Source organism: Vombatus ursinus, unplaced genomic scaffold (genome assembly GCF_900497805.2).
Source record: "Vombatus ursinus unplaced genomic scaffold, bare-nosed wombat genome assembly UNPS02015406.1, whole genome shotgun sequence".
Classification (NCBI taxonomy): Eukaryota; Metazoa; Chordata; class Mammalia; order Diprotodontia; family Vombatidae; genus Vombatus; species Vombatus ursinus.
Genome location: NW_020955184.1, coordinates 4,280,226 through 4,293,188, shown reverse-complemented (window position 1 = coordinate 4,293,188; position 12,963 = coordinate 4,280,226). Strand labels below are relative to the sequence as shown.

The 12,963-nt window shown below is 33.7% G+C and overlaps 1 protein-coding gene across 3 annotated transcripts in view; it reads left to right on the top strand.

Annotated features, from left to right (window-relative positions):
* The window catches only part of SRP54 (signal recognition particle 54), a 57,485-nt gene that overhangs the window by 35,846 nt on the left and 8,676 nt on the right, over positions 1-12,963 (top strand). For all 3 annotated transcript variants that reach the window (XM_027847426.1, XM_027847425.1, XM_027847427.1), the window contains exons 8-11: positions 3,717-3,867; positions 7,297-7,445; positions 8,607-8,707; positions 9,035-9,121. In XM_027847426.1, coding sequence (XP_027703227.1) covers positions 3,717-3,867; positions 7,297-7,445; positions 8,607-8,707; positions 9,035-9,121 — 488 coding nt within the window. The remainder of the gene's footprint in view (positions 1-3,716; positions 3,868-7,296; positions 7,446-8,606; positions 8,708-9,034; positions 9,122-12,963) is intronic.

Genomic DNA, 12,963 nt, shown 5'->3' with positions numbered 1-12,963 from the left:
AGCAGATGGTTCAGCAGGGATGATGTTCCTGTCATCCTGCTCCTACTTGATTTTGATCTCCTCTTGGAAGGTCTTGAAAGCTTCTAATTCCCTGTAGTTTGGGAGGTTTTGTGTATTTGATATAATAACATTTCTTTAAAATGTTATTTGTGAGTCATTTTTATGTTCAGGTAATTGTGGGCAACAGTTCTGTACAGTGATATTTCACTGTGACTTATTAGTTCAGTTGTCATCAATAAGTTCATGAAAGATAGCAACCTTCTGATGTATAATTCTAACCACCAGATCATGTCTTACTACTAAATACTAAATACTAAATTTTTACATCTGTAGTGATATACTGACATTTCCTAACACTACTCTCCAAAATCTATATTAATCACTGAGTCTGGCTGTATTTTCTGGTGGCAATGAGTACAGTCCTGAATTATTATCATAAACTCTTACACTTCCTTAAACAAATCTACTTATCTCAGCTATTCATGTGGTGCTTCTCTGGTGGCATATTATTAGTTGAGTTCATCCAGGTGTCATCTTTCTCAATTCCATTCTTCAATCTTAACCATTTGATAGCTTCCATCAGGAAGCAGTATTATGATGCTACATACAATTTGTGTTGTTTAATCACAAGAAATTAATGTAGTATAGTGCAAAGATTGCTGGATTTATGAGTTAGAGAACTTCATTCAAATTCTGGCTCTGTTACTTACTGTGGATTTGAGCCTGGATAAAACCTTAACCTCAATGGGCTTCAATTTCATGGATCTCTCCAAGTTCTTTTCCGGGCCTTAATCTGTGATATGTGATCTCATGAACTTGCTTGTATTTTAATACAATGCCTTTTGAAGGAATGAATTCTATGAAACATTTCATGTATTGTGTCCACATCTAAATTGTAAATTTAAGAGTAGAGATCTTGATTTTATCTTCTGTGATATTCTGCACAACACTTAACCATACTGTAAGTAATTTTTTCTGAGTGAGTAAACAGAAGAATTATAATTGCATTAGAAACACTTTTTAGCAGTTCTCTATTTGAGGGATTAACAAATTAATTTTAAGCCTTCATATAGATGGTTTACTTCATTCAGGAAGTAAACCTGTGGAAGTGAAACTTAATTTTGTTTTAATGTAACTATTTTTTTGTGTGTGTATGTGTGTAATTTGTTTTTATACAACACTTTCCAATAAACCTCCTTACAAAGAATATTTCACAGAACAGTTTATCAGTTGTTACTGGGAAAAAAGGATGTGTCCTTTAACTTTGACATTGTGTATTCCTCTTAACTTCCACCTTATAGAATTCTTGTTTCCTTCAAAATTCAGCTCATTATATGAGCTTCATAATTTTCCCAACTGCTTGTACCTGTGCGCCCCCCATTACCTTATGTTTATTTTCTTTAGGTTTTTTGTGGATGTATGTATATTTATGTGTATGTGTTTGCGTGTACACACATATTCCAGACTCTTTTACAGCCCCCAACATGTTGCATGAGGAAATAGAAACAATACTAAAAAAAAAACAAAGATAGGAAGAGCAGCAAGACTAGACCAAGTATTCAGCAGTTGATTCTCCAGATGTCAGAAAGAAAGGTAGATGTGCAAACACATGGGGGGAATAATCACATCCCTTATTTTTACCAGAAAAGAAAACATTTGGGAAAATATAAATAGCTCTGACTCACATGTCTGCTTTCCCATCTCTACAAAGTCTTTGAGGATATGAATGTGAAAAAGGAACAGAATGACTGTTGCAGAGAATATTCTATAGCAAACCACCACTTCCATAATTTCATAATTGATTGAAAGGTAAAAAGAATACATGATCCCATGGTTTATTTTTTGTTGACTGTAAAAAACAAATTTTGATCTGATAGAGCGAAATGTAGCCTTAAAGACTGCCCTCCTATGCATGTGTCAGAATCATACAAGATTCCTTGCAAGATGTAACAGCGAGAACTTTGTTCTGTACCCCTGCAATTAGCATCAAGGAAGACACAAAAGAAAGAGGTATCAGTACTTGCTGCTATTGTTTGACATCATAGATTATATCCAGCACAAAGTTTGAATAGCAGGAGGAATTGGTGCATTCTTGAAAATGCTTCTTTAGGTGGAGCAGTGCATAGAACACAGGGCCTAGACTTAAGACAATGTGAGTTCAAATCCAGCTTTAGACACTTACTAGCTGTGTGACTCCAGGCAAGTCACTTAACTTATGTTTTTCTCAGATTCCTCATCTGTAAAATGAGGATAATAATAATAATGGGGATAATACCTTGCAGGGTTGTTGTGAGGATGAAATGAGATAATAATTGTAAAGCATTTAGCATAGTTCTAGACACATAGTAAGTAAGCCCTATATAAATGTTAGCTATTATTATTATGACATTATTTTGATTGCATCAAGCTTCACACCTTCACAGAGCCTCCTATGGTTGTTCAAAAGAGTTCAGCCTAACTGCACAGGAAAAAATCAAGAGCTGGACAAACACCTGTTGTCCATACTGGTATGCAGTTAGATAGCCTATAGAACTGGTCATCGTTATCTCTCTCAGACAGACATTGGATGAACAGCAAACTGGGCCCTGAATTGAACAGCAGGAGGAAAGGACTGGATTCTCATTGTTTTTAATGAGTCAAGCCTCTCCCTGAAAGAAAGACTTATCTTTTAACTTCACTAGCCTTAATATCAGTAATCTTCCAGTGGTACTATATCATTGCAAATGGTGGAATATCACAGTCTCTAAAGAATTAAAGGTATCAACTATCAAAAGGGCAATGGAGATGGTGGATGTGTAGACACTGCAGCATATAACCAATAAAGAATTTTGAAGGAGAATTTAAATGAAGAATATCATCAGAGGAATGTATGTATGACCAGAAAAAAGGTTGTATGCTGATATAGCAATATCAGAGATAATTGATAGCCCTCTTATTCCACTGGTTTCCAGTCCATGTCTAGAAAAAGGCACTTTGTATATTAGGTGAAGCCTCTTTGATTTATGACAGGACATGGACAGAACAGAATGAGGAAGTATGGATGAACTGTATTTTGTTTTGTTTTTTCTTTAGAAGGGATCACAAATCCAATCAACGTATTACAGAGCCCCAAAAACCTTTTAGGGAAGCGTATCATACACATATACACATGAAAAAGTTACTATTTACATAATGTTGTAAGGTTTTCAAAGTGCTTTAGAAATGTTAGCTCATGTGTGTGTGTGTGTGTGTGTCAGTGTATGTTTATATATAAACAGACAGTCACAGGTATCAAGCACAGGCTACCTGCCTAGAGAGGCGATGGATTCATGGTGCAGATTGAGGCTTTTTTTGTGGTTGTTTTTTGGACATGGCTAATGCTAGAATTTTTTTTGTTTGAATATACATATTTATAATGAACTTTGTTTTTCTTGCTTTCTCAATGTGGAGCAGAAGGAATGTGGTAATAAGAGAATTTCAGAAACTGAAAATAAAATAAAATTTAATTTAAAAATATAAATCTTATCATTGGAAAACTGGACAACTCACAGATTTCAAGAATCATATTGCAAAATTTTAAACAATTTAGATCATGTTTCTTCCAAAGAGAATTCTGTAATTAGGAAACTTGTCCAGAATTGAAGTTTATAAGGTATGATTTACAAGGTAAAGATTTTTAAGTTTGTTGTTTGAAAGTGATTTTTGTTTGTTTGGTCTCATTTGTTCCTGTTGAATAGCTATACAGAAATGGACCCTGTGATCATTGCCTCTGAAGGTGTGGAAAAATTCAAAAACGAGAATTTTGAAATTATTATTGTTGATACAAGTGGCCGTCATAAACAAGAAGATTCTTTGTTTGAAGAAATGTTGCAAGTAGCTAATGCTATAGTAAGTCCCTTTCTTTAAGCTATTTAATTTACTATTGTGGTATGGTGTGGTACTGATTATGATATGCCAAGCGTTTTACCTACCTAGTCTTCAGTAAAAATGAATTCAGATAATTTTTTTAATGCATACACTTTTACTATTTGGTGAAGCCTTATCCTTTCATGCATTTTGTACTCTGTCAAATACATAATTTGGAGATAAATGTACTTCTTGTGATCATTTCTTATCTTTCTCCTTCATAGCATTTTTATTCCTTTGTACATATGAGAAAATCAAAGACATAGCCAGAACAGTTTTTTATTAAGTTGTTGACTATTTGGGCTTGATATTTAATTTTGCAACTTGTGAATTATTTAAATACAGTTAGAGGAATTTACTTATCAGTAAATTTTGAAAGCCTTTCAAAACAGATCTTTGCATTTTAATTATGATTAAGAACGTGGAGATGGACATAATACACTTGCTTAAACCAATTTTATGGAATTATTTTCTACATATAGTATATTAGCATAAGTCAACACCTTGTTAAGCATCAATATTATGAGACTGGCACTGTCTCATAACTGTGGTCTTTATTTTGGTTTGGTGCTGATGGGAGCATAGAATCATTATCTGCCCATACTTATATTTTTATCTAGTTGGGATAGATGTGGGGAATATGTCCTAGGTCAGTGTTGGAAGGCTGTATTAATATTTAGCTGTAATCAAATAAGGCTGCATTCAAGAAACTTCAATTTATTACACTTTAAAATGTACGTTATTTTGTCAAAATCTAACTACTATGTACTTAATAATTTCAAAATGAAAACTATTTGTTAATTTTAAAGTTAACTAACCTTTTAATATCTTTGTCTACATTTTGTTGGAAAGCATTTGAATATTTGGTTGCAGCATGGAGGTCTGCAATTTCAGTTGATCGTCTAGATGGGTAGCAGTCATTTGTGTCCTTCCGGGAGTTTCAATTTGGGTTAGGTAGGAGAATGTAGATTTACCGCAATAAGTGGTTGAAAAGCAAGAAAGCGTTTTTCAGGCATGTTGCCAAAGGTATAGCTGTTCTACTTCATTTTCCCACATTTCAATTGGATCTTTCTTAGCATGAAGCAATGACTTTAAAATTTTATCTTCTGAGAACTCAATTAGTTTCATCTGTGGTTCTTTAGGTGCCTTGGTGATATCACCTAGGTGAGACTGAAATGCTAATTTGAGTGTGATGTCATGATTCTCAAACTCAGTGAACCTTTCATTGTATTCTCCAATTAATAGGTCTATAACAGCTACATATTCTTCAAATGATTCGCATGTATCACCCTGCTTATCAATGACCTTTATTAAATGGGGAAAATGTTCATCTAAAATTTCCTTTTGAAGAAGTGTTTTGGAAAAAGATAGCTCTTTTCCAAATGCTTGGATTTTTTTGCCACATATATATAGATTAAGTTTTACCTTGCAAAGGAATATTCAAGTCATTTTGATTTGGCATTATATCACACAAATGCAGCATTCCTATAGAAATATGCTTTCAATAATTCACATTGCTGGTTCTGTTCTTCATAAAATTTAACTATCTATTCTCACAGAGATAAAATTTTGGTTAACACTTGTCACCTTAATAGCCAGCACACTTTAGAATCATACGATAAATCCACACTTATTATCTCATGATTCAACTTCAGCATGTTACGACACTGATGATGCTGTGTTGCACTTGCACAAATATAGGTAACAATACTTATAACTTGGTGCAAAGTGTCACTTAAAACAGTGCTTTAGCACAGAGATTATGCTGATGTAAGATACAAAGAAAAGAAATGAGAGCATTTGGACCTGTTAGTACTTTTTTTAGCTGTGCAATATACCCTTCATGTTTTCCTGTCATGGAAGGTATACCGCCTGCACATAAACTCATTAAATTTACCAAAATCAGTACAGTTTCATAACATTTATCTTGAAAGTTGTTGAAGATGTCTATTCCCTGTGTTCTTTTCACAAAAGTGCCTAAAATGAGTAACTCTTTGTAGCAAAGAAAATCTTCTGTTACGACCCAAATGAAGTATAAAACCTACCCCAAGTCAGTAGTATAAGTTGATTCATCCAAAGCAACTGAATAATATATATTTTCCTTTTGAAGTATTTCATGAAGTTGTTCTGTTAAGTTGAAGGCTAATTCATGCTGCTGATCAGTTATGGTTCTCCTTGAAAGAGGCAGTTGCGGGGCAGCTAGGTGATGCAGTGGATAGAGCACCGGCCCTGGAGTCAGGAGAACCTGAGTTCAAATCCGACCTCAGACACATAACATTTACTAGCTGTGTGACCTGGGCAAGTCACTTAACCCCATTGCCTAACCAAAAAAAAAAGAAAAAAAAGAAAGAGGCAGTTGCTTGTACTTTGAAATGTTATCGGGGCCTAAAGCATCCTAAAACTTCAACAATGCATTCTTTCACAATTCTACATCACTGAATGGCTTCCCTTTTTTCCCAAGTATATAAGCTACTTTATAAGTTGCTTCTGTGGCATTATTTCCAGGTCTTATTGCTACTTTAAAGAATTGTCATTGCTTTTGTTTTTCATCCTTTAATTTCTGCAGTACAACCTTTCACGTCTCTCCCTCCAGTTTAAAATATCTGTGGTCCTTATGTGTGCTGATGAGCACTGAATTTCCTTAATGTTGATATTGTAGTATCACAAAAAAGCAAGCAAATCGTCTTATCTTTAGCAGAAACAAGATAATATTGCAATTCCCAGTCTTCATTAAAAAATCTGTTTTCTTCCTTCAGCATTCTCATGGTCTTCTTTGACACGATAAGCTATTAGGCAGACAGAATTAAAAAACACTGTCAAGCTGTGCAACTATTCACAAATTCCACTTCAGATAGAAGCACAGTGCACCATTGCCAAAGCTGATAACAGACTGGCATACTCAGTCCCTGTAAACTCTCACCAGTCAGCCTCGTGTGGTAGTGGTACCAGTCAAGCAGGGGAAGTTAGAACTAAATAATGAGCATAGCAGCCATCAATTTAGCCCTTATGGCTTACTAATGTTTTAACTGTGCTAGTCAATCTGGGAGGATTATTTCATTGTAACTTATTTTATTCTTTGGTATTTTAAATGCGTTCATTTTAAAAATAAAATAAAAATATAAAAGACAAAAATGTATTAATAAAAATAAAAGGATTTGTTCTGTAAAATTTTGATTCCATCAAAAGGCTGCACTTAAGGACCTAGAAGGCCACATGTGGCCTTAATGCCGCAAGTTCCCCACTCCTTTCCTAGGTAATCACATATTGATCATACAGGTATCATACATAGTTTTGTTTGTTTTTTGTTTTGATTATTTCAGTTAAAGATTATTTTTGTGTAAATTGTTTATAATGTTTTTATTTGAAAAATGATTAATAAAAATTTGTAATTTTTCCATTCAAATGTTCTAGCAACCTGATAACATTGTTTATGTAATGGATGCCTCCATTGGTCAGGCTTGTGAAGCACAAGCTAAGGCTTTCAAAGATAAAGTAGATGTAGCCTCTGTAATTGTGACGAAACTCGATGGCCATGCAAAAGGTGGTGGTGCACTTAGTGCGTAAGTATTGGAAATACTAATGTTAGGGTTATTTATAACTTTTTCAAGTTAAAATTTTAAAATGTTTTCAAAATGATATAGGCATCACTTTTTACATTTTTGTTCAAAAAAATTAGGCCTTAAATCAGGTAAAATTGTCTTCTTTCCTTCTTCCCTCCCTCTCTCCATCCCTCCCTTCCTTCCTTCTGAAAAATTAGTATATACACCACTAAGGGATAATTAAAATCAAATTGTATATAAACTGGAAAGCCATAATTGAGACATAAGCTTCATTTGACATGTTTACTTTATGACTTTACTTACTAGAATAACGATGTTGCCATAGTTTAGATGACACAAAACCATTATTTGAATAATTATAACCATTTGTAGTTTTTTGTCACTTCAGCATTTATTTTTCAAACATGGAACTTTTGTGTTTTAGGGATATTACTCCTCATAAATTTCTTCTATACTCTTAAGAAAATACAATATTCTGTTAAGTATATCAAAAGTTCATCACCATGTTATATTAGTTTCCTATTATTAGTTAATATCTAGGAATCCACATGTTTTATTGAATGAATATGACAGAGATATTAGATTTATGCAGAAAAGGGAAAGGGTTGGTAGGTATTGAAATATGATCTGTGTAAATAAGTAAAATGTTTTTATTCCCCTTTTGGTGATAAGATCATAATTAACTTTTAACTTCTGATTTGGATTATGATGAGTCTTTATCATTGCATAGACTTTTACAAGAATTCAGTATGTCACTATAATCTAGTATTTTGAGATGTGATGACACAAACACTACACATTTTATGTAAGGGAACATGGCCAGTCCTCTCATTGGAATATTGAGTTGAGGTGGCCTGTTCCAATTTTCTGTAGTATTCAGAACAAGGACACAGTTTTACATGTTAAATGAAATTCATTTGCTGCCTTCCAGCTGGATTATATTTTCTTTCAATCAAATTACTGAAATATTAGGTCTAATATTATATGTGATGGTTTAGCTGGGCATGAACTTTTTTTATAGACTTTATAAATAACTTTCATTTGTTTTCTTCAAATCAAATAGTATATTTTTAGTAGGAGAAGTATACTAGAGATTACTGTTTAATTTCTAATATCGTTTCCCTTTTTTGAGGTTGTCTTACATTTTGTATTTCTTTGCAGAGTTGCTGCCACAAAAAGTCCGATAATTTTCATTGGTACTGGCGAACATATAGATGACTTTGAACCTTTTAAAACACAGCCTTTCATCAGCAAACTTCTTGGTATGATCAGTGGTGGGGAGAAGCATAATGGAAATAGCACAGAACTGTGCATCAAGAGACCTAGGTTCTAGTTCCAACTTTGACATTAAATAGATATGTGATCTCAAGCAAGTTACTCAATTTCTTTGCTTCAGTGTTTTCTTCTGTAAAATGAGGAATAATAGTAGCCACTTGAGCTACTTCTCAGTAAAAGTGTGAAGTGAAAGCCCTTTGAAAGTTTAAAAACCTTACTTTTGTTAGTTTAAAAGAATGCTTTCTGTGCTGTGGAAAATAAATAAGCCTGGTGTTCGTCTTACTGAATTTAAATATCGTTTTTTGTTTTTCTAGGTATGGGTGATATTGAAGGACTAATAGATAAAGTCAATGAATTGAAGTTGGATGACAACGAAGCACTTATAGAAAAGTTGAAACATGGTATGCCAGTTTCAAAAATTAATTTGACATTTATCTAGTTTATTGAATGTTTTACAGAGCTATGTACTATTATGAAAAATTAATATTAAGTAACATTATTTTGGAGTCATTTGTATTCTTAAATCTATGGGTAGTTTGGACTTCTAAATTGTTTTTATTCCTCCAGCTAAAAGAATTATTTGCAATTTATTTTCCTTAAGATAAAAATATAAAATTTAATTTTCCCTTGAATTTCTCAAAATAACTTTTCATTTTTTAAGTATTATTGATGCTTTTTGTTTTTATATGACAACCATTCACAGTTATTGTCTTCCTGTCCCCAGTTAAATAAAACCATTCAACACTGGAGCTGAGCTTGGCAGTATATAAGACATTTCATACCCCTAGTTTCCAACTTCTCCAATGAAAGTACAGTAGTGCTTTTGTTTCCTCATCTTTCATAACATTTGACTTCATTTTTTTGGTTCTTTACATTATTGTAGTTATTGCATACTTTTTTTTTTTTGGTCCTACTTATTTCATTTTGCATCAGTTCATACAAGTCTTCCCATGTTTCTATGAATTACTCATGTTCTTTGTTTCTTACATGTAAATCAATAATATTATATATTATTGTATAATATATAATGTTATATAATAATATTATGCATACCTGGCCATTCCCCAGTGTGGGAACTTGCTTTGTTTCTAATTCTTTGCCCATTACAAAAAGTTCTCCAGTGAAGATTTTGATTTATACAGGCCCTTTCTATTTCCTATTGAACTTTTTAGTGATGTGATCCAAACGGTGGGATCTTTGGATCACAGGATATAAACAGTTAAGTCATTTTTCTCATGTAATTTCAAATTGTTTTCCAGGATGGTTGGACCATTTCACACCTCCACCAACAGTATATTAGTGTCTTTGTCTTTCCTCACCCCCTGTGACACTATTTCCATCTTTTGATCTCTTTGCCAGTTTGAGGGGTATGTGATGTGACATGAGAGTTATTTTAGTCCTAATTTTTCTAGTTAATGATTTAGAACAGAGCTTTTTAAACTGTGGGTCAGGGTCTTGTAACTGAATGTGGGAGTCATGAAAAATTTGGCAGCAGTAAAAAGTTTCTGAATGCGCAATGACCAAAATATTAGTTTCAAATATTTCACCAAGATTTAATTCTTTATGTAAAAATAAACAAGCACATCCATCTCATTAATATGCAAATTTGCTTTAATATTTAATAAATGATAAAATTATGTGTATACCAAAGAATTGTTTTAAAATAAATTTCTTTATGATTTATTATCAGTAAATGTTTGATTTATATACCTCTATACCTGGGGTCACATAAAAATTTCTGTGGTGAAAAGGGGTCACAAGTGGGAAAAGTTTTAAGAAGCCCTGATTTAGAATAATTTTTCATAAGATTGTTATTGGTTTGCAGTTCTTCTTTTTAGAACTGTTCCCATCTTTTGACCACTTATTTATTAGGATATGACTCTTGATATTATATATTTGTGTCATTTTCCAATATGTCTTGCCTATCAGACTTTTTTGAGATATTTGATGTAAAGATTTTCCTCCAATTGGCAATTTTCCTTCTTATCATAGATGCATTAATTTTGTTTGTGCAAAAGCTTTTCAATTTCATCTAATCAAATTGTCTGTTTTACTTTTTATGGTTACCTTTATCCGTTGTTTGGTGACAATTCTCCCTGTAGTCATAGTTGTTAAAGATACTACCACTTGTTTTCCTCTATATTTTAATGATAAGACTATTTTTTTTGTGTCGGTTATTATTTTTGGACCTTTTTGTGACATTTAACATAAGATACTTGTTTAAACCCTTTTTTTTTTAATTAAACTGTGTATTAAACATCTGTTTCCTAGCAGGTCTTGCTGAATACAGGTCTTGCTTTTTTTTTTTTTAAATTTTCACTTTTAGGTAAATTCTGGCTCCCTTTTTCTCTGCCTCTTGACATACACAGTTTTAGGGGTTTTTTTGGGGGGGGGGAGTAGAGAAGAACCTTCTAGGTTCTAGGGAAAAATCCTGATGTCCTGACTGTAGCTTAAGTCTGTGCCAGCTGCTTTTATCTCTTCAACTATTTAACACTTCTCAATTTAGCCTTTGCTTCCACTACTGCTGACCTTAAAAGGTCTAAATCATCACTTGAATGCCCTAGTCAGATTTTCCTTGATTTTTTTACTATATTTGACATTGTTTAAAGGTACTTTGTTTGGTGACCTTTAAGACCTTACATTCTGTTATGCTAAGGAGATGAAGAATGTAAGTATCCCATTTACACAGATAAGGCATTTGTAGAAGGAACTAAGCTTTACAGGGTTAAGGTCTCTTGACTAAGAAAGAATTTCTGATAGGTATTATTCTTATTTGGAATAAAATACACACAAATGCCACATTTAGGGAAGAGCTAGAAGGCTTGTTTGGCTTTATGATAGAATGTATGATGGGAAGTATTGTTAAATAAGAGTGGAAAGGTAGGTTAGAATCAGACTGTGGAGGGCTTTAAACGCCTGGTTAAGAATGCCAGGTTTTCATGTTATCCATGAAGGGAGTTACTGAAGGTTTTATCTCCCTACCTTGCTTCTCTTTGTCTTTCTACTCCTAAATCGTGAGCATCCTTCAGAGATCTTTCCAGGCTTGTGGTATTATTACTTCTATGAGGATGCCTCATACACACACACACACTCGCTATCTCAAAAGTCTTAGTGCAGTCTTAAGACTTTTGGGGCTGTGTGTGTGTGTAGATTTTTTTTTCCCCAGCCTTAACCTATCTTCTTATACTTTCAAAGCCTGTTCTTCTTGACTACCATATTTCTGTCATTAGTTCTCCTATTCTTCCAGTTACCCATCCACAAAGCCTTGGCTTCATATTTGACTATTTCTTTTTTCCACATTATGTACCTGATACTTTTCTATTTCTCCTATGGCCATTGTATTTCAGACTCTTAATCCTTCATGAGACACTATTGCAATAGTTCTGTCTCACTTCCATTCTTTCCTGGGTGTCCCTGTTAGATTAATAATTCCAAAAGAAGTTGTTGGCCATGTCTCCTTCTTGCTTAACAGTTGTTTAATACTTTGAATGGCCTACAAAATAATCTGGTAATCTAGCCCCCATCTACTTTTCCAGCCTCATTACCCTACTGTCCTATGTGAACTTTTTCTCATTGGCCGAACTGGTTTAGTCATCATCTCTTGACACTAAGCCTATGATTTAATGCCTCTGCTTTTGTTCATTCTCTCTTCTCTGCCTGAAATGCTACTGTCCCAATATTCACCTATCAAAAACCTACTTATGTACTTGGTACATCTTACATAATACATAATCTTGAACCATTTCCAGTCAGAAATTCTGCTAAAGTAAATCTATGCCTGGCCATATTAAGATATGAAGTAATTTTTTGCATATCTTCTTTTTGTTCATTGTTAGGAAGTAATAAATGAAGCCAGCTTGTAAGTCCTTTTATGTTTATTTATGGAAAGAAAGACTTTATCACCTGTTAAAAGTATTTCAGGGGCTGAGACTTTCTCATGCCTAAAAGGCTGAGGCTCTCTCATGCCTGCTCATCCCTACAGGCATTACTAATGTTCAGATTCCTTAAGAGTCTGGCCTATGTGGTTTGTCTCTAATAGACTTTTTCTCTGACTGGAAGAAGATTTGAGTTGAATTCATTCAGACAGGGCCCGCGTTGCAATCTTGGGGCCTCAGCACCCTCCGGCCTCTAGACCTCTTCACATGGTTCCCTGGACCAGGAATAACTGCAAAATCTCAAACTCTTCTCCAGCCACAACTGGAAAGGTCGGAGCCATCAACTTCCAGATGACTGCTCAGACTGT